Below are 20,692 nucleotides of genomic sequence, written 5' to 3'. Positions count from 1 at the left end.
AATTGCAGTCCCTATTTCTACCATTTTTCTAAAGGAAGCCAGAAGCATACTATACCTATTATTTATATAGAATTTTAATATGCACAATGTTAATATTCTTTATAATATATAAATTATATTAAATTATAATACATTGTTTTACTTTTAAGTAAAATAAATTTCAGTGCCCCAGTTTGTTGAAAAAGCAACAACTATTCATTAATGTTTTTAAAAATGTCAGTCCCTGTTTTTACTCTATTTGTGAAAGGTGTCCGATGCACACATGAGAGATGGAGAGACAGTGAGAAAGAGACTGATATGCCTGAGATCTGCTCATCTTCAACACCTCTCCTCCACAGGTGGCTATCTGATACTAGTATCTCTTGCTTGCTGATTTTGGCTTGTAGCTTTTGTCCTAACATACCCTTTACAGAATTTTCAGAAAAAGAGAGAAAGATCCCTGACAGGTCCAGAAGCTTCCCATGCACGGCGTGGCTGCTGTTTCCCAGCCTTACAACAACAGCTCAGCGAGTGTATGCAAACAAGACCTCTACACTCAGCTCCATCATTTCATATCATAACTATTTTCTTTTTGATGGGGAATGTGCTTCGCCCTCCCCTGACGCTCAGACCCACTGGAAACCATGTGTGCACACACATTTTACAAAACATTTGGCAGTGTTGTTTAAAATATGTTACAAAAAAAACCCTGTTACAACTGCAAACAGCACGTATTTCATCTTGTCACTTGGCACTGCACGAAAAAAAATTGACAGATAAAGGCTGAACTGACAGTGTGACATCATTCAACAATCCTTCAATCTGTATATCTGCTGGATTATAACTCAGAGTCTTACAAAAGACTCCTTTGACACGTAATCAGTCATAACTGTTATTCCATGTCAAATGACAATTTCATAATGCATGTAAATAATCAGCAGGATCACGCATGCCTTTCACAAATACTTTAAACACCTATGTAACTAAAACACCTGAGTCCCCGGGGAGCCACGCCTATAGGCACTTTGCACGGAGTTTAAATCCATCTGTAAATAAGACTAAGGGCACAACTTGTGAAAAAACAAATATATACAAAAATACATGCGTGCATTATCATGTGATGTTGATGTTGCTGTTTATTTAGACAGGTTAAGAAAAATGTTTAATTTTTGTTTTGAAATATATCTTCAATACAGTTTTACTAGGAAGCTCATTTCTGCCATGAAATAAAATATTAAAAAGGTAATTTTGACTTTTTATCTCATAGTAAAATAGCAGTACTTTTAAATGAAAAATGTGCACAATACATTACTTTTGAATGCATTATTGATTTTGTGCATAGCAATACAATTAATTGTGATTAATCACAGACAATCATGCGATTAATTGCGTTTTTTGCTTTTGATCTTAAAATTCTGACCTTTTTTCTTACAATTCTGACTGGAAATGGGCTTCCATATTTGATTCTATTATTAACAGTTGAAAGGTAATTATAGAATCAATCAAATGCAATGAAATGGAATAATCCATTTTGTTCACAGGACAAGTATTGTTTTGATGCCAGTGTATTTTACCTTGGTCACAAAAAGGCTTGCATTGTGGAGATAAACAAATTAGCAAACAAAAACCCACACATCTTCACCGGCATCCATTTAACCTAAACATAGCCTAATTTGTCTTGTAAATGCTTTTTCAAAGAGCTTCAAAGAGGTGTAGGGGTAAGTGAACAAAGCCCAAAATAAAAAACAGGTCGTCAAGAGTGTCTGCCAGGCTAACTCTGGCCATTGTCTACATGCAATTGTTTTCCTTGGAGGAAAGGAAAGTAAAATATAGGAAGGATAGCTTGTCATATATTTGTTACTTTAAAACATCAACCATTAAAAAAAGAAAAGAAATGTATGTCAATTTTACCAACAGAGCTGTGTATATTGCAGATATATCTATGGACTTCACAAAGAAGTTCAGCCAATATATATATATATAGTACAGACCAAAAGTTTGACTTCATAGTCATGAAAATAAAGAAAATAAAGAAAACTCTTTGAATGAGAAGGTGTGTCCAAACTTTTGGTCTGTACTGTATATATATATATATAATATATATATATATAGCATCCAGATTCTAGCAGAAAAAGCTGTTGTCTATTTCAGAGCCGAGAGGACAAAGGAAGATAAACAGACAAACCAGATGGGCAGTCTGAGAAAGACTAGCAGATGCAATGAAGAGAAAACTCCTATGGTGAATGTCTCTGTTATTAGATTGAACACTTTTCATCGACAAAGCCTTATTCCAACTGCTATGATGAGATTTGGAAATTTCAGATTAAGAAAAAAACACACTGCAGTAAAAACAAACTTATGCAAAATAGAAACAATTTCTAAAAAAAGATTTTTTTCAACTGGTTTTACACAAATGGAGAAAAAAAGAGAAAAGTGCTGAAAAAGTTAGGAAAAATTCAGCACTCATAATGCACTGGACTCGATCAGACTATCCATGAGTGAGGATACAAAAATCCAGTAGTCTTCGTAAAAACCAAATATTACATTATTTGACAAACTTTTGCTGACTAATAAACAGGATCTTGGTGCAGGTAACATTGAAAAACTATACACATTGTTCATTTTTTATTTCTGCAACCAACATTGTAACAATACAAAGCTATTTGAAAATCAGCTTGCCCTTTAAGATGAACTAATTTCTCTTGCTTTGTTTGCTTAAAGGTAAATCTATTCTGATGAGGCCTGGTGTTTGCTCTGCAAAACATTTCAATGATTGATGGGGGAATCTTTTGAGTGGCATGTTTGAATTATACAAATTTACAGATATTTACAGTTCTCTTAAGTTTAATCTTTTATTTATTTTTTAGTGCAGGTCAAGAAGAGTTGAGAACAAAATTATATAAAGGAAACGTAGTTTCAATCAATTCCTGTTCTTAAGATAGTAATTGGTACTGTATCTAAAATTCCTAAATATAGTTTCTAGCAGCACTCCTTCGGCAGCTTAAGGGAACAGTTCACCCCAAAATAGTAAATGAATGGATTTTTTTTAAATGATACACTCTTACAATTATTTAAGATTTATTTACTATTTCTAAATAATAATTACTAAATTATATATTTATAAAAGTATTTATTTAACTGTAATTTATCGTATAGCATATAAAGTAACATATATTGCAATGTAACAGTAACATATTACTATGAAAGTTTGACTCCTAACCCTAAGGTTGTGGGTTCAAGTCTCGGGCTGGCAATACCATGACTTAGGTGCCCTTGAGCAAGGCATCGAACCCCCAACTGCTCCCCGGGCGCCGCAGCATAAATGGCTGCCCACTGCTCCGGGTGTGTGTTCACAGTGTGTGTGTGTGTACCCTGCTGTGTGTGTGCACTTTGGATGGGTTAAATGCAGAGCACCAATTCTGAGTATGGGTCACCATACTTGGCTGTATGTCATGTAATTTTGACCTTTCATAATTTGCTCGTTATGTTTGTTGTTAGTTATGTTGTTTGCAATGCAAAGTTATGTGCATTTAAGTGTTTAACCCAACATTATATCTTATTATTTCTGCTGTAATTCACAAATATAGTTTGCGAATGAACCTGTTTTAACATGGCACATTAAAACCTCAAACAAAATGTTAGATTTTGTTGCATGAACTGCTTTTATGCCGATTTTCGGAGCTTGGCATCCTCTGGTTACTTTATAATGCTATGTAAAGCAGCATTAGCAATCTGCTAAATATCTCTTTTTTTCACATCATATATAGGGTCACACAGGTTTAGAACGACATGGGGGAAAGTAAATGAAGACTTAAGTAAATGAGGACAAATTCATTTTCATTTATGAGTGAACTATGTTTTAAATGTCTTTTCGAATGGAATGAACCTATAAAATCTTTCAGAGACCAGGCTAGATCTTGAACCACTAAGCTGACCGATATTCTAGGTTTCAGTGTACAAAAAAAAGGGTTTTATGATATCTGTAGTGTAATCACTTTATACCATCAGGTATACCTGCCTTTACGAGCACTTTACTGATAAGATAACCACACACATTAAGCTGTTTCCATGTAAACATTCCCAAACAGCACAAGACAAAGTTTTTAACTGGATAATGTTATGTTGTTATAAAAAGCACACCAATTCAGAGACCTTAAGCAAACAGGACCCTCCTCTTGTTTTCCTAAACATGTTCTCCTCAGTGTCCAGGTTTAATTTTGCGCAAGACTGTGAACCCTTATGGTGTTAGTCTAATTGACTTTAAGGGGCCCTAGACAGCTGCCTACCTTTGCCTAACGCTGACGCTGAGTCCGCCCATGCAGATCACCATTCGTGTCCGGGATGGGAGCCAGATTGCTAAATGTTCTCTTTTGCTTTGAGGGAGTGGTATGAACGAAAGCAAACACAAACTAATCCGAACTCACTTTCGTCTCCTGTTTGTTTCCCTGTTGGGCTGACTGTTTCTCTTGTACTATCATTCATTACCATTACGCAGAATAATTACATCAGCTGCAGCCACTTCCAGGCATCGATCTGTAACTCGAATCAATCCTCTGGAGACACAAGGGGATGAAATGGTGATCTATGGTGGAGTGTGAGGGAAAAAACCTGACTTTCAGGCACCATAGGAGTTCCAGTCTGTAGAATGGTGGGACAGTTCCTGGTATAGCTGCATCTCTTCCTGCAAGCGCAGCTTTCTAAGTGCTCTAATGAGATAGTGGACAAGAAAAAAAGGTCCATGGGATGCTGCATGTGACAAACGGGAATATGGAGATGAGCGGCGTATGTGTAACGAGTTTATAATTAAAGACACGGCGATGTAAGGCCTCAAGAGACGACTGCTTCCGTCCGAGAGCCTCAATAAATTGGCGAGAATCGATGGCGAATGTTTTGAGGCGTTGAAGACGCGCGCGCTCATTGTCCTCAGGAGCTTTGACTGGAGTTTTCTCAAGTCTCGGAGACATAAGGAAGTCTGACCATTCCAACTTCCCACGCTTGAGCACATTAAAGGACGATTCGCTATAAAGGATAGCGAGCTCTCTCTCTCTTTCGTGGCGCGTTCTGCGAGCCTCGCGTGGGTAAAATAGGCAACGGACGTTCAGTCGCCTCAGGTTGTGTCGACTGAGGGAAAGAAACGCGGCGACACAGGCGTCCTCAGGTAGGTTCACTAGAGGCATTTATGACCTATGAGGATACTTTTTTTATTTTATTTTAATTTTTTTTTTTACATTTTTATCATATCACTCCTAACTTTATAAGATTTTTTAGCGGGAACTGTTTTCTTTATACAGAAAGTGGATTGTATATTAGCAGATAATCAGTGCGCTTCTATGGGATGTGATGCTTAGTTTAGTTTTGTAGTTTAACCAGTTAATTGATCTACAATACGAGTCAAAGTTTGGACGGTCACAACTAAATTTAGATTTCCATTAAAGGATTAAAATCATTGCACAACCAACATTAATGATGTGATCATTTATATAGAATATCTTGTTTATTTCTCAATACAACTCCAATGAAACATAACTATAAAATCCTTGTCCATCTCAGATTATTTGGTTTTGGAAGAATATTATTGGGTTCATATTGAGACTTTTGATTGTAGGTGTGGGTATCTTTGCAAATGTGAGCGCAGTTGAAAACATTGTTATAATCTGTAACCGAGAGACACGTGTGCGCTTCATGGGCTTCAAACTAGTTTCTGAGGAGCAGGACACTTTCGTCTTTCGTTTGCTCTTCATAGTGTTACTGTCGAGGAGAAATAGACTTGTGGACTAATATAAAATGTGCCTATATAAAGCTATAAAGCTTAGCTACGTTTTGACTGGTTTATTTTTAAACGAGTTGGAGCACGTTAGTGAAGGAAAATCAGCCAACAAGTGTTGAGCATACATGTGAAGTCATTCAGTGGTGTTCGAAAGCACCACAGCATTTAATGAAGAAAATACGTGGAGAGTTTACGGTTTGAATAGATTTGATGACTTACTATTACAGTAAAAACGAACGAGTAGGTGTGTTCATGCTGACTGGTAGTGAAAGTGTTAATAGCACTTCTTTCTTTTCTTTTTTTAAGAAATCGTAAAAGCCTCCAAAGTTTATTTTTAACATAAAGTGGACTTTTGCATCTTATAAACCCTGTGACTTCTTCACCAGACTGCGTGATCCAGGACTTGGGCAGTGCGGGACTTGCGCGCACTCTGGTTGTGGGAGCGATGCGCGCGCTGCGGGCTCCGGTTCTAGTAATGGGGCTCGTCATGTTTATCTGCACTACTGCACAAAGCGACGCCAGCGTGAACAAGGTCGAGAAAACGTTCAGACGGATAATGGACATCATGAGACTGGCGGAAAACAGCGTTGACGACGCGAGCGCGCAAAAGAAAGAGAGCGCGCCTAAGGACACTCATCGTCTCAAAACGGAAACCGGGGAAACAATTTTAAGTAAGCAGCGCATTAAATGCACATAAAAATGTAGGAATGTTAATACACTGGATATAAAACCTGGAAAATTACATTAATTAGAAAGTGAATTAAAAATGTAATTCAAATAAGCACAAAACTATTTTCAAGCCAAATGTAAAAAAAAAGAAAAGAAAAAGTTTTTAAATGCTAAAACGTTAAGCCAAAATGTCTCTTTCTAGTTGTGAAACATGTCCATTTTCCTACTGAGAAACTGACTTCATGCATCACCTTAGAACCATATAAAAGTCGTCGTAAAATGATTTATAAAAGTGAGGCTAGTCCAGAGAAAAGCTCTTGCATCATTTGATGCCACTTGATGCAATTAAAGTCTATGTGCCTTCTTTCTCTTTGACCTATATTTAAGAGGAATGTGACTTACCCACTAGGGCACGAGCCAAAGTCTTAACTCTCAAAGCATTAGGTGAAATAGTTTTGCATTGCACCTGTTGTGTACCAAGTCAGACACATGTTAATGGTGGTCAGCAATTCCCAGTTAGGTCACTAGAATAGTTACAATATTAGCGTAAGTGATCATAATGTTAATAGAAAGCTTGTTTTTAGGTCTAAACCTCTTAGTCAGAGCATGTTCATTGCTGAGGAATGTTCAGCTGAGCGATTTGTCAGTGATTCCGAATCATCCCTCTTGAAGCATCAGTGGATATCCAGGATTTGACCTTTGAATGTTTCTGTCTTTTCACAGAAATCTTTCCCAGAGACCTCCGAAGGAAAGAGAAGGTTATCAAAATCTTAACAGGTAGATAGAGACTTAAGAGTTTTCTGTGACCTTGAAACCAAAATGGTGTTTGAGAATTTTAACCTGGCTGTTTTCCGTCCACCAGGTCCTCTTTATTTCAGTCCAAAATGCAGGAAGTACGTCTACAGGCTTTATCATAACACCAGAGACTGCACCATCCCTGCATGTGAGTAAAGTCATGCATTCCTATCTCTTCAGACCCCACCAACAGGTCACATCTCTGCCCACATGCATCACGACCCTCTACAAACTCTTTATATTCATGACAGTCTCATGTCGGCTAGGTGCCCCTGATTTACCCCTGCACATAGAGTTTTAAAACAGAAACAGTATAGGCTACAAATTCAGGATTCATCCAGCTGATTATCCAACTCATCTAGCTTTACCCCTATCCTCAGACTACAGAAGGTGTGCACGACTCTTGATGCGACTGGCAGAGAGTCCGAGATGTCAAGAGGGTTAACTGTACCAGGTAGGACACTTTTTAAAACACTTTTTTTTAATCGTTGAATGTAGGTAATTCAGCAAGAAATGTGAGAAGACCAGAAGAAAGGGATATGCAGGAATCCCATGGCCGTAGAAAAATCATTAAAATTAATAAGATTGCAAAAATATATGACATTTCTAAATCACAAAATTTTAATAAATATATATATGTGTGTGTGTGTGTGTGTGTGTGCATAATGTATAAATGATTTAAAATGAAACATCAAAAATTATTGATTTAAAAGTGTGTGTGTGTATGTGTGTATATATATATATATATATATATATATATATATAATATATATATGCACTGCACTGCTTATAAGTACAGTGTGTGTAAATTAAAAAAATCTAGATTGGACTAGAATTTATGAAAAATTTCCAAAACTGGATATGACGCTAAGAAAGATATTTAATATTTAGGTGTTGTACACAAGATTCAGAGGACACATGTATTTTAAGCTTTTTTGACAGAAAACATTCCAGGATTAGATAACTTATCCAAGCTATTACAGATAAACCTGTGTGTCTTAGCAATTAGGATGTGATTTAAGCAGGTAAACAAACTTAAATCAATGCTTTAAGTTTTTTTCTTCTCCCAAAGACAACTTCAGAGAAGTACATGTAACAAAACCTGTCTCCCAATTTCTCACAGAGGGAAAAAATTCAGATGCATCCAAGTGCACACATGTATGTGAACACAGCCAAGTCTGAAACAGAACTAAATTTATCTTCCTTTATCAAGCAGGTTAAAGCCAAACCAGAATGACCCAAGTAAAAAAAAAACAGCAGTCAAAGTGCCTTTGGACAAGAGAAGAGAATTTAAACCAACACGCAACATTCCACATAATCAGCACAACGCGTCCAGAACACTGCTCTGCCTCTCTGGAGAATAGATGTCGAAAAGTATTGACAGTAATTGACAAGTAAACGGACACGGAATAATGGGATGCACTTGCCCAAGGATGGTCTGATGGACTCAACATAGAGCCAATGTTAAAACACAGGACGACAGAGAAAGAAAACAGAAAACGCATTTGGCGTAGTGCGTTCTGAACCTGTCTGCCAAAAAAAAAAAAAGAATCTTTTCATCATGACAAAAGGGATTGCCATGTTTCGATATCAGATTATAGAGACTCGTCAGTCAGTGCTGATGTTTTGTATGACATGCCTTGATGGGGTTACAATTCAGAGCCGTGATGACAAATCGAGTTAGTTCGCTGCAACGAGAGAGCTTTGCTTTTCTCTGTTCTTGAACTGAAAATCATGAAAGTTAATTGCATTAAAGTTTCCTTTTGCTTTTGTTTGCCAGCAGACAGGTAGATTTTTGCAGTATATCTGTGACCAAAAGCTTTTTGTTTTCGTGTGAGACTATTAGTGTACGACTGTGGAATATATTCAGTATATTTTGATATGTAAATGTTGTACAAATGAGACTTTAAAATCCCTATAACAAACATAAGCGTCTGACGTATGATGGGATATGTATATTTAAAAGAAAATATATTTAAATAAATTATGATTGTTTAAGCACTGTGGTCTTTGATGTTGTAAAAATACACCAAAGAATGTAAAGGTTAATCTTCTGCAGCCTTAAACAGTCTCAGACTAGTTTAACAGCTTATTTTGGCATCAGAAAATATATATATTTTTAAGGAAGTTCAAGATCTCTTATCAATCCTGGTGGATGCTCTGGATGCTTCAGAGATATTGAATTTTTTGTGACCACACCAAAGTTAACAGTCAACCTCTGTTAATAAATAAACAAACATCTAAGTAATGGGGAAAAAAAATCTCCAAAGATTTTCCCAAAAGATGAAGAGGATGAATGAGAGAGGAAAGGGAAAGTAATCAGAACTGGAACAACAACAGTCATATTCAAAGAAATTACCAAAAAAAAACAGCAAAAAACTAATTTCAGCATTTTCATTTATTTTGGTGAATTTACTCTCTTCAGAGGATATGGTCAACAAAAGCAGTTTGCAGCTGCTCAAACAACCTTACTAAAGACATTACAACTTATTTAACATTTAAAGACAAAGTGCTTCTCTATACACGGCTATAATTGTTTTGTGTGTTTTGCTTAAGACACTTGATCAATATTTCAATCAGTTATTATTTAAGTTCGAGCATCTCATGATGAGGTGTCGCAGGTTTCAGGAGATGGTCACAGTGTGTGTGTGTGTGCATGAGTGTGTTATGAGTGCTGCTCCAGGAAGGCTTTGCAGCACCTCACACATTGTTCATACACCGTCTCAAAGTCTTTATCACTCCCCTGCAGGCGAAAACAAACAAACCATTAAAATGTAACCGTAAACAGAAATTATGCAGCCAAGCATAGCAGCAACAGACACGTCAACTTAAGAATGATCAAAAGACAGTAGAGCCGAAATGTTTTGGTAATCGATTTAAACAGCAGATTTAGCTCTAATTTACAGCCTTACCTTTTTTCTAGAATTCTTATGCCTTAGCATTACTGGACCAAAACAATACTTTTTTTTTTTTGCCTAATTTGAGCTAAAGAACCAACCGCAACACCAAAAAACTCAAATCAGTTGTTTTAAATGCTACAAGTGAATTTAGGCATCAAACACACATTTTTGTTGTTGTAGTATTTACTATAATACATTTTGAAGTAGAAAGACTGAATTACTCTTTTCTTGTAAAAGTTCTCCAATAGTTGTTTTATTTGCAATTAAAAAGTATATATTTACATTGTAGAGTCTGAAAAAGGATTGGTGTACAGATTAACTTAAAAGGGGTCATATGATGCGATTTCAAGTTCTTCTTTCTTTTTTGAAGTGTTATAAGCGGTTCGTGAATAGATAAGATCCCTAAAGTTGCAAAGACTAAAGTCTCAAACCCAAAGAAATATTCTTAATAAGTTTAGACTCATCCACGCCCTCCTAAAAGGCCCTGTCAAGTGTATGTCACAATGTGGAAAGATTTGCATAACACCGGCCAAATATTCACGCAAAGAAAGAAGGCTAACTTTTATTCTCACTGTTGCCACCGTAGCCATGCCGGTGGAGACGCTGTGCGTTTCATTGTGAAAGCAAAAATACTTAATTTGGCCTTTCTAACATTTCCGTCACACGCTTGAGGTATTCAGCCAATCACAATGCACTGGATAGCTGGCCAATCAGAGCACACCTCACTTCTCAGAATGATGAGCTTTGTAAAAATCTACGCGTTTCAGAAGGCAGGGCATAGAGGAGAAACAGTAATGTACAGTATGTGGAAAATAATGTGTTTTTTCTAACCTTAAACCACATAAAACATTTCATTACACCAAATACACAACATAAATGTTTTTTTTAGCAACATCATATGACCCCTTTAAGTCAGTATTATATGATGTTAAAGGTAAATCTAAATCTTAAAGTAGACTGCCATAAACTGCAATATGGAAGAATAAAAACAAGACAGAGCACGCTAAAAATATAATAAAGGCTTTGCACAAGTGTTATTTTAACATTATTTATATACTGATAATATAGTATTTATTCCTATTCTGAATTAGCTTTTATTTTTTATATGTTCAGCTTCCATTTTAATTTACATTTACGTGCTTTTCCCATTTTATTTTTTAAATGTCTGTTTAGCTTTATCTTATCTCCGTTTTAGTAATTTTACTTCTTAAACTTCTCATCTTATTTGCCAAGGCAACATTTCTCATTTTGGTTTATGTTTTTAAGTTAAACTTGTGTCATCTACTTTTTTTATTTTATTTCAGTTATCAAAATCCATGTTTAATGGTTTCATTTTTGTTAACAATAACCGCTAACCTTCAGGCTCTTCTATTAGCTCAGCTTGTGAAGTTCAAATGCTAAAATAGCCATGGATCTCATCTTTGGGCACACAATGTACCATCACCACCATCAAAAGAAACTGCACTCCACACTTGAGGACCACACTTCCTCTTACACTTGAGTCTTGGGGACTAAACAGGAAATCACAGCTATCTCAAGAGTGATCATCACCACAAGAGCATCTGGTTGGCGAACTGTCTGACGAAGAGGCCAGTTTCCTATTCGGTCATGGTAGAAAGGCCTACCTACTTCAGCCAGCTGGCTGTCAGGCATGAAGAAACACACGAGGGAAACATCCAACGTGACACCTTCCAGGATTATCTTCAACAACCCCAGTGTGACTGTGACAACTGTGCTGGAAGCCTTCAGCCTTGCAAAACTACTTCAAAATGTGCCCTGAAACACTCCTTAGACATCCTCTCACTTAAAAAACGATTTTGATGATCTTCACAGATGTGTCTTGGAGAGCTGGTGGTGTGAGAGGAATGACCTGATATCAGGCCCATCAGGTTCTTTCCAGTTTCTATTTCTCAACACACTCACCCGTCACTCCCCATCATCTCTCATAATTGACAATGCTTCCCTCCAAACATCAGTTTTGTGGTTTTATATGTTGGCTAAATCAACTGTTCTGTCATAACTGAGTGTTTGTGACACTAAACACCTCTGTTTAAACACTAAATAATAAGCTTACATTGGCTTCACATTTACAAACGTAGAAAAACCACAGATTCATCCAGAGTTTTTGACCTACTTATAGAAGGTGCATCCAAAAATTACAATTTTGGCATCATTTATTCACCTCGATATTTTAAACCCATGACTGTCCTCCATGAAATGCAAAAGGAGATGTACTGAATAATGTGGACGTTCTTTTCCATGCAATAACAATAGAAGGAGGGGTAAAGCTAGGGCTGGGCAATACGGCAAAAAATAAAATCTAGATTTATTCGGAATGCTTGAAGGACTAAAGATTTCGATTTATTAATATTATTCTATATATTTATATGATTTCATTAATTTCAACAAATTTACCAGGACTGCATTTATTGCATCTACAATATTTTCTCACGGATACACCCCCAATTCGGAAACTCTGGGCTTAAATAAAGTTCCCCACTCGTGATTACATCTTTGTGGTGCCACTCATGTGCTGACCTTTCAGAAATCACTTGAACACATTGTGATCTGGTTCTCCAGTTCAGTTCGTTATGTTGAAGCACTAGATTAGCATTGCATATCGACTTAAATTTCAATCTGTTCTCCAAGCAAATCTATTTTGCGACTTCAGTATACTCAAAATATTGCATGAGTCAAACTGACTACTTTTATGATTTGGTGGTGGAGGGGGGGTCCTCTGTGAGGTTTGAAAGCCCAATTTACTGTAACTGCATGAACAAGACAGAACCGTTCTCAAAATCATCTCTTTGTCTAGAAAGAGAGTCATACAGGCTTTAATGAGAGGGGTACCCCTACTACCATGCGCTACTAGCATGAAAATGCAAAAAGAAACGACCACTGGTGAAATAAACGTCCTGCCCACAAAATCGCACCACTGGTCGAGTCAATGCTGTTTGTTGAAATCATACTAGTCAGGATGCTCCAGTGTTTGAGAAAACCAACCTTACCTACAGTTCCCACATTAAGCTTGGATAGCAGTATTTCAACATTCAAATAAGTAATATCCAAAACGTGAAAAAAAAAAGAATCATTATGAATCATACAAGAATAAATGTTAAGAGGGAGTGATTGCTGTGAAAAAAAATTGAAATAATCTACTAATGTAAGGTTGATCCAAAGTGGTTCCCACACTAGTTAACAGCTGGAGTCGGACTGAGCTTGAATAGTGAGTGTCGGATGAACCCCAAGACATCATATAAATTTTATTTTGGGCTTTTTGCCACTTTGATTGAGTATTTGACAAGAAACGACCAGGGATTGGGGCTGATCCTGCTGTGTGCATGTGTGTACACTTACATAGTACGGGTCTTGGATAATAAGCTGTTTTTCAGGATCGTAGGAGCCGAGCAGCTCAATCTTGGCTTTGCTGTTTTTCACGCTGCTTGCCTTCTTGTTCAGATCTCTGTAAAAAAAAAAAAAAAAAAAAAAACGCACACACATACACTTTAGATCCTGTGCAGCCAACTTACTGATTCATAATCCAATTCATATCAGTGGTGCAATCTCTGTTCTTTCAGACTAATTCGGGAACATGATTTAAGCATCAATGAAATTTGACAGGATAAGACTTTATTTTTTGCAACAGTCTCACAGGAGCAAGAAGTTGCAACACAAACCAAACAGCTGAAAAATATAAATTATTTATAACAACACGCATAACAGTGCCTAGGTAGCGATAGCTGGTGTGACTGATCATGAACAAGGATATTAAAAACGAACAATAACTACTAAGGATGTGGAAAACACCACATCTTTAAATGAGTCATGGGTTGTCTGAACACACAGATACAACACAACTTTATTGGTTGAATGGTTGTAAATTGTCTTTGACCACACCATTGACATCAGACATAAATAATATTTTAAACCACACAAATATTAAAAAGACAGTGTTTTGATTCAGAGATCCAATTACTGACGGTATAAATGAATTCTTATAGATTTTTCTTTCTGCCCTGGAAATGAAATAATCCGCTTTCACAGATACTCTTTTCAAACTAGAGAGAAAATTGTGTGAAATTTTTTAACAATATAGACAAATGGTATAGATAAATGGTAACACATTTTAAGGAGTAATTCTCACTAATAACTAGCACACATTATTAGCATATTGGCTGCTTATTACCCACTTATAAAGCACATATTAATGCCACATTCTTCATGACCATCCTTTTAAATCCCTTAATCCTACCTCATACCTAAATTTAACAACTAAACTAAAATTTAGATTTTAAGACATTTGTTTTCAAGATAATACTGCACTTTTGAGTGTTTTATTTTACAAAGAATCTTGAAAAAAAAAATTGTTCTTGTGCTGGGGGTCCGTCTAATCTTGACCATGAGGGGGTCTCATTAACTCTCCAGTTCAGGGATCATCCCTCCAAGGTCTGAACCTATGACCTTAACAACTAACGTCTCAGACCTTTAACCATTTACACCTACACACATAATGTCACAAAACAGAAGGGAAAATACAAGAATTGATGACTTCCTGTGTATATTCTCAACCCTGATTAACCCAAGACAGACAATCATTGCTAAGCGTGACTGCGAGATGATATTGTGTCAGTTCATTGTGCTGAGCATCGGAGAAGAAAAGAGACCTAGAACCAGAGCAAAGACAAGGAATCTAAAGAACTAAGTAATCTTCTTAGTATCGCCGGATCTAGCAGGAACTTGTGACTCCAACAATATCCCCCGACATCCTGCCCTCTTTACTTCATTTTCTTACCCAAATCAGACAGAAATAAAAACCATGAGAAGCAAACTCAGTCCCACGTTTCTCAAATTCTCAGCAAAGGTCTCCTCAAAATATCCCTTTGAGGAGGATAAAACAAGACCGTGCCAGAAACACATCATGGTAGAAGTCAGCGAGTCATATAGATGAGAGACGAATAGCCTTATAATATTTAATAATAAATGGATCTTGGGATAAGATTTAAAAAACGTGAATTTTAAAAGTGTAAAATAAATAAATAAACACAGTTAAATGGTATAATCTTGAAATACTTTATTACAATAAAATAATTAACATTTCTATTTTAATATATTTTACAATGTAATATGATGCTGATTTGCTTTCCAAGAAACATTTCTTCTTATCAATTTTGAAAACAGTTGTTCTGCTTAATATTTTAGTGGAAACCAAGATACACTTTTTTCAGGATTCTTTGAGGAGTAAAAAGTTCACAAGAACACCACTTATTTGAAATAGAAATCTTTTGTATAGATGGAAAAATGTATTTACTGTCACTTTTGATCAATTTAATGTGTACTTGCTGAACAAAAGTATTAATTTCTTTGAAGGGTAGCATTTATCTATCTGTTTGGCCTTCAAAAGTTTGGGATCAGTAAGAATTTTAATGTTTTTAAAAGAAGTTTCTTTTGCTCATCAAGGCTGTATTTATTTATATAATAAATACAAAAGAAAACAATAACATTGTGAAATATTATTACAATTTAAAAAGTAATGGTTTTTATTTTAATATACTTTAAAATATAATTGATCCCTGTGATGCAAAGCTGAATTTTCATCAGCCATTACTCCATTCTACAGTGTCACATGATCCTTCAGATCATTCTAATATGCTGATTCATCATCAAGGTTGAAAACAGTTTTTTTTTTTTTTATTAAAAAAAAAATCATTGTATAATACAAATTTTAAGGTGATGATTTTGGGGTTAAGCGAGAGTGTTTTATGTCACATAATGCACCCGAAATAAACAGATTTTTTGTTTTCCCACCCCAAAACACCAATTGACCCCTGCACTTACCTCAGGTTGCTTTCGTCCATGCAGAGGATGTGATCAAAAGTCATGAAGTCTTCTTTGGTGACCTAACAACAGAAAGACCGTATGAGTAACGATTGGAACACTTCATTCACATTTCGGCCCACATTCACCCCCCTCACCATTTTCCTCTCTAATTCTTCCTGTCTTTCACTGAAAGAGGCAAATATGCTGGTAAAAGAGCACAGCGCTGGTTTGGACAAGCACCAGGGAACATCAGCAAAGGGCCAGAGAGCGAGTAGATGTGCTGTCTTTGTCTGTTCGAACATTCACTCCCCTCACTTGAGACACAGAGTTAAGAAACGGATCAAAGCACATCTGTGGCGGCATGTAAGTGTATGCATATATTGAGCAAGAACACATGATTCATTTGGGACGTTACCGTGCAGAGCCAGTCATAATAGGAATACATGTTTCCAATTTACAAAAACAACAAAGCACAAAAACTGGACACATACGCGAAGGGGAAAATAAGGAATGCCTGCTTGGCCACAAGGGCTTTCTTGAATAATTGGGGGCTGTTGATTTGTGTGAGGTCAACGGGACAAAGATGTCTTTAGCGTGAGCTCAGCTCTATACAGCCTCGTGTGAACCTGACCCCTAAAGGCCGAACTAAAGCCTGCCCACATGACTGGAATATCTGACTGACGGCTGGAATATCTGGGTGGAAAGCATGTGAGTTAGGAGTTTCTCTTAGTCTGACAGTAATAGGTCAAACAATGTAAGGTGATGCAGCGGCCAACTTAACGTTTGACAAGTTTCAATGAAGCTGCAAAGTTATTGCATGTGCCATACAGGTTGTGATTTACTTAAAAAAAATATATATATACATATATGAAATTGGTCAAATAAGCGGTGGGGTAAAACAGGTTCATTTACTTCACTAAACAATCTTTTTAGACAAGTTGAATGCTATTCCTTTGTTTATCATTATGATCAATTTTTTTTTTTTTACCATTCTGACTATTTTTAAAACTATATAATACAATACAATGATGAGCAGCTGAAGTCTTGTATCAACGAGATTGAGCAAAAAATTTGATTCCCTTATGATTAAACATTGTAAATAAAAGGAAATGGATTTCAGAAAACCTTTAATGCGACCTCGTCAGATTTAGTGACCTTGGCATATGCATGTAGCTGTTCACATCAACGAAAAAGCTTTCTAGGAAATAAAAGTTCAGACATCACCAGAGTGAATTTGGGTAACATTAAAGTTGTTTTGTGTTTACGTACTGCAGTCACGATAACGTAACGAAATTTTTTTTTAAAAGGTAATTGCAACTTTTCTTACAATTTCTTTGTTTTTGTTTTTTTTATATTGAAATTCTGAGTTTACATCTCACATTCTGACTTTACATTTCGCAATTCAGTTTTTTTTATATATAATTCTGACCTTTTTAATCTCACAAATTTCACTTTTTCCTATGATTGCAAGTTTTTATCTTACAATTCTGACTTTTCTTCTCAGAGTTCTGCCTTTTAGCAAATACTTGTTTTAAAAAAAATTTTCCAAACGTGTTCTCACAAGCACATTTAATGAACAGTGACCTCTAGTAACATGGCACTCTTTACTATTTTTGTCACATTTTCCTATTCACCTGGAACTAAATTAATTTATATTCAAGCAATATTACACAAGCAAGAGCGCTGTTGTTATGAATATCAACACAAAATTGAATATACTCATACCAACAGCAACCCTGCAAAGGTTATGTTTTTAAAGACCAGTTCAGTAAATAAGTTAAGTAACTTAAGTTTTAGAGAGACTATTTTCAGTTACTTTGTCGTTTTTTTTCACAAACTGAACAATTTTGTCACACACTTGACCAAACCAGTGTTTTGAATGAATGATTCAATGACTCACTCAAAAATAGAATCACTTGTCACCACCTACTGGCGTTACTATGCACTGACAACTCAGGACATTACCTACAATAAAGTTTAAATAATCGTTCTGAATCTGTCAGAATAAGGAAGTCCACAGCACAGCTATATGAAGGACAACACAGAGGAGAGATAGCATTGGAATCACTTTCCAGCTGATGAACAATAAAAAACATTTATAGCCAATCAGAACCCACCAACTTTAAAGTTTATAAGCAATTAAAGCGACAGACCACATAACAGCAGTGCGCACTTAAGATAAACAAAGTTATTGTGAATTGGTGCAGAGGTTAATATTGTTACTGTTAGTTATCGAACAGGCTTTAACAACAAAAAAATGCTGTTTGTTTGCTGGACAGTTGTGTTTTCTATGGAGAATTTTCCTCAGGAAATGTACAAGAAAGATGAAAAATGGCAATTCCTGTCAATGGATGCCTGTCAAAATCCATTTATAAGCAAGAATTTAAAAATAAGGAAAAAGATAAACAAATCTATGATGTGTGACAAAGATGAAGTGCCTTTGGCTGTAAATTGTGATTAGATAATGCTAACATAAGCTCTACTGCCAAAATTAGCTTTAGTTTTGAACAATTGACACATTATGATAAAATGTGTCGTCTACTTTGCTGAAAGCTTTTTGCACTCATTCTATAACACATGTACAGACAAAATCCCACATCTGCAGTACCTGTCGTGCCCTGTGATCTGTCTCTATGACATGTTTCCTGAGGCAGGCCAGACCACGGGCATCAGGAGCGCTGCCAGTATTCCAATCTGAGGTGGCACCAGAGTCTATAACCCACTGTAACACACACAGAGAACACTGTTCTAGCTTTGAGTGCTAATTAGGACCCCACCGTACCTGCCGCGCCACGTGCCTCATGGACATGCCGTGTCGCTTCATGCAGGCCTGGCCACGGTGATCCGGGGGGTTTCCGATCTCATAGGTGGACGTGGCGGCACTGTCTATTCTCCACTGAAGACACACACACATAAGGCATTACGATAATAACAGCAATACACATAAATATGCATTAATACACAAACTGAATTTTTGGAAGAACTATGTTACCATAAAATGCAAGTTAAGCATGTACAATGGGACCGTGGTGATAAAAGTTCTCAAATTTGAATATTTCTGGCTGTAAACTTTGAGGCAGGAAAAAAATCTGACACCGTTTCTTTGTGTTTTTGCCTCATGAGTTTAAGGTTTTGAGACTTATTCTCCTTGTCAAACTTTTTGAACAGCATTTTTTAATGATTATATGTTTGTCTCTTGTGCAACATTAGAAATAAAGTCAAATGTCCAGAAGAGCAAGTGTTCCTCGCAAATAAGCATGATCATGACACTGATACTCGCAACCAAAGGGTACATGAGGTGCAAGGCTAAAAGGACCTCAAAATATTTATGAAATGCTTTTGATCTGGAGTGCAGAAGTCGTCTACCTGCTATATTCCTTAATATTAACAAACTTAAAAGACCAGCCAATAAAATTCATCCATAAGATGATGCATTGTCACAATCAGTTCACTAAAGCACATGCGTGGTTAGTTGTGAGTCTTCGTAAGCCAGGAGCACATACTGATGTACACCTCATTCAGTAAAAGAAGCGACTTACCTGGTCCACCTCCCCATTGTCTGTGGCCATTTTCCGGAAAACAGCCTCAGCAATCGGGGATCTGCAGATATTCCCTGGGGATTGAGGAAAGGGAAGAAAAAATTTATTATTTTAGTAGGTAAGGATTATATCTGACCTAATTATTATAACTCTGAGTAAATGCCATATGCAAAAACATATACGGTACACAACATAATTATTTTTACTTTATTTTTCCTTGTTTGCTTTATATATTTTGTAAATGTATGTATACACCACCATTAGTATGCTTAAGTAAGATTTCTTATTATCAATAATGAAAATTATTACATAGAGATTTTTCTTTTTCTTTTTAGGAAAATGTGATACATTTTCCCCCAGGATTCTTCACTGAATAGAAAATTTAAAAGAACCGGAATTGAAGGGTTTTATTTGTCCTCTGTAAACATCTTTACTGTCACTTTTGATCAATTTAATACATTCTTACTGAATGAAAGCACGGTTTTCTTAATTAATTATAATAATAAAACTTACTGACTACAAACTTTTGAAAAGTAGTGTTTACTTGTACATTTTACACACGTACGAATATGGTTTTGATGTTTTATTTTATGCTGAAAACAACAAAAGAAAAACAATTCTACAAACTATAGAGCATAAAATATTATGGAAGCTACAGCGGGAATATCAAAATGTATCCGGATGGCATTATGAAAATAAAAACGTTGTTAGTTTGTGTTCAGCAGCATGACTCGACTGAGGCAAGTGGAAAAAGGCCAAACTAGTGTTTAGAGAATTGACATATGGGTGATCAATAATAAAAAAAAAACATATACATATAGGTTATGTTACTAGTTTCTAGCGCAACTATTAACGCGATGTGATGCAGGACTGGATGAGATACGCGTGACTGATAATGTGTCAGTATGTGCGCTCGAGATGACAGCTTTCATTCACAGAATGAGGCCGGTGAAAAAGTGATCGTTCACTGAAACAGTGATGATAGTTTGACCGTTTACTCCGGCTGTAATCTTGCCTTAACACACATCAAATCAAAGGTCTGGCGGTATTTTATAAACTTTCTTACCCAAGCACACGAACAATACCGACTTTCCACCGGGAGTCGCCATATTGGTCACTATTAAAGGTCCCCGCGCCACCGCTGAGGGTTGTCCAAATTACCGCCTGTTCCAAATTCATCAAGATAAGCCAGATTGGTAGCCTACAGAAGTCCTAAAATGCAATGG

The 20,692-nt window shown here is 36.3% G+C and overlaps 2 protein-coding genes across 4 annotated transcripts; one reads left to right on the top strand and one right to left on the bottom strand.

Annotated features, from left to right (window-relative positions):
* The first annotated feature begins 5,261 nt into the window (after positions 1-5,261).
* LOC132129214 (ALK and LTK ligand 2a-like) lies at positions 5,262-9,201 on the top strand. 2 transcript variants are annotated; one of them, XM_059540726.1, is made up of 5 exons: positions 5,262-6,417; positions 7,139-7,192; positions 7,278-7,358; positions 7,591-7,664; positions 8,427-9,201. In XM_059540726.1, exons 1-4 carry the CDS (start codon positions 6,192-6,194, stop codon positions 7,653-7,655), a joined length of 426 nt encoding a protein of 141 aa, XP_059396709.1. In that variant the 5' UTR covers positions 5,262-6,191; the 3' UTR covers positions 7,656-7,664; positions 8,427-9,201. The 2 variants fall into 2 exon arrangements, with proteins under 2 accessions (XP_059396709.1, XP_059396708.1); XM_059540725.1 differs by having other exon boundaries at positions 5,263-6,417; positions 8,424-9,201.
* Positions 9,202-9,590: 389 nt separating this feature from the next.
* LOC132128948 (low molecular weight phosphotyrosine protein phosphatase-like) lies at positions 9,591-20,673 on the bottom strand. 2 transcript variants are annotated; one of them, XM_059540360.1, is made up of 6 exons: positions 20,533-20,673; positions 19,467-19,540; positions 18,710-18,823; positions 15,946-16,007; positions 13,468-13,573; positions 9,591-9,953 (listed from the first exon to the last, which is right to left on the bottom strand). In XM_059540360.1, exons 1-6 carry the CDS (start codon positions 20,573-20,575, stop codon positions 9,876-9,878), a joined length of 477 nt encoding a protein of 158 aa, XP_059396343.1. In that variant the 5' UTR covers positions 20,576-20,673; the 3' UTR covers positions 9,591-9,875. The 2 variants fall into 2 exon arrangements, with proteins under 2 accessions (XP_059396343.1, XP_059396342.1); XM_059540359.1 differs by lacking the exon at positions 18,710-18,823 and adding an exon at positions 18,536-18,649 and having other exon boundaries at positions 20,533-20,669.
* Between the last annotated feature and the right edge of the window lie 19 nt (positions 20,674-20,692).

The sequence above is a fragment of the Carassius carassius genome, chromosome 46 (genome assembly GCF_963082965.1).
Source record: "Carassius carassius chromosome 46, fCarCar2.1, whole genome shotgun sequence".
Taxonomy (NCBI): Eukaryota; Metazoa; Chordata; class Actinopteri; order Cypriniformes; family Cyprinidae; genus Carassius; species Carassius carassius.
Note: the sequence above shows the minus strand (reverse complement) of the source record. Positions and strands in the feature narration are given on the sequence as shown.

What these genes read in the sequence shown, in the direction of transcription:
- LOC132129214 (XM_059540726.1), top strand. Translation starts at nt 6,192, where the DNA reads ATGCGCGCGCTGCGGGCTCCGGTTCTAGTAATGGGGCTCGTCATGTTT. An exon ending in AACCGGGGAAACAATTTTAA is followed by an intron (nt 6,418 to 7,138) that starts GTAAGCAGCGCA and finishes GTCTTTTCACAG; the next exon opens with AAATCTTTCCCAGAGACCTC. An exon ending in GGTTATCAAAATCTTAACAG is followed by an intron (nt 7,193 to 7,277) that starts GTAGATAGAGAC and finishes TCCGTCCACCAG; the next exon opens with GTCCTCTTTATTTCAGTCCA.
- LOC132128948 (XM_059540360.1), bottom strand. Translation starts at nt 20,575, where the DNA reads ATGGCGACTCCCGGTGGAAAGTCGGTATTGTTCGTGTGCTTGG. An exon ending in TGAGGCACGTGGCGCGGCAG is followed by an intron (nt 16,008 to 18,709) that starts GTACGGTGGGGT and finishes TTCTGTTGTTAG; the next exon opens with GTCACCAAAGAAGACTTCAT. An exon ending in TTATCCAAGACCCGTACTAT is followed by an intron (nt 9,954 to 13,467) that starts GTAAGTGTACAC and finishes TTTCGCCTGCAG; the next exon opens with GGGAGTGATAAAGACTTTGA.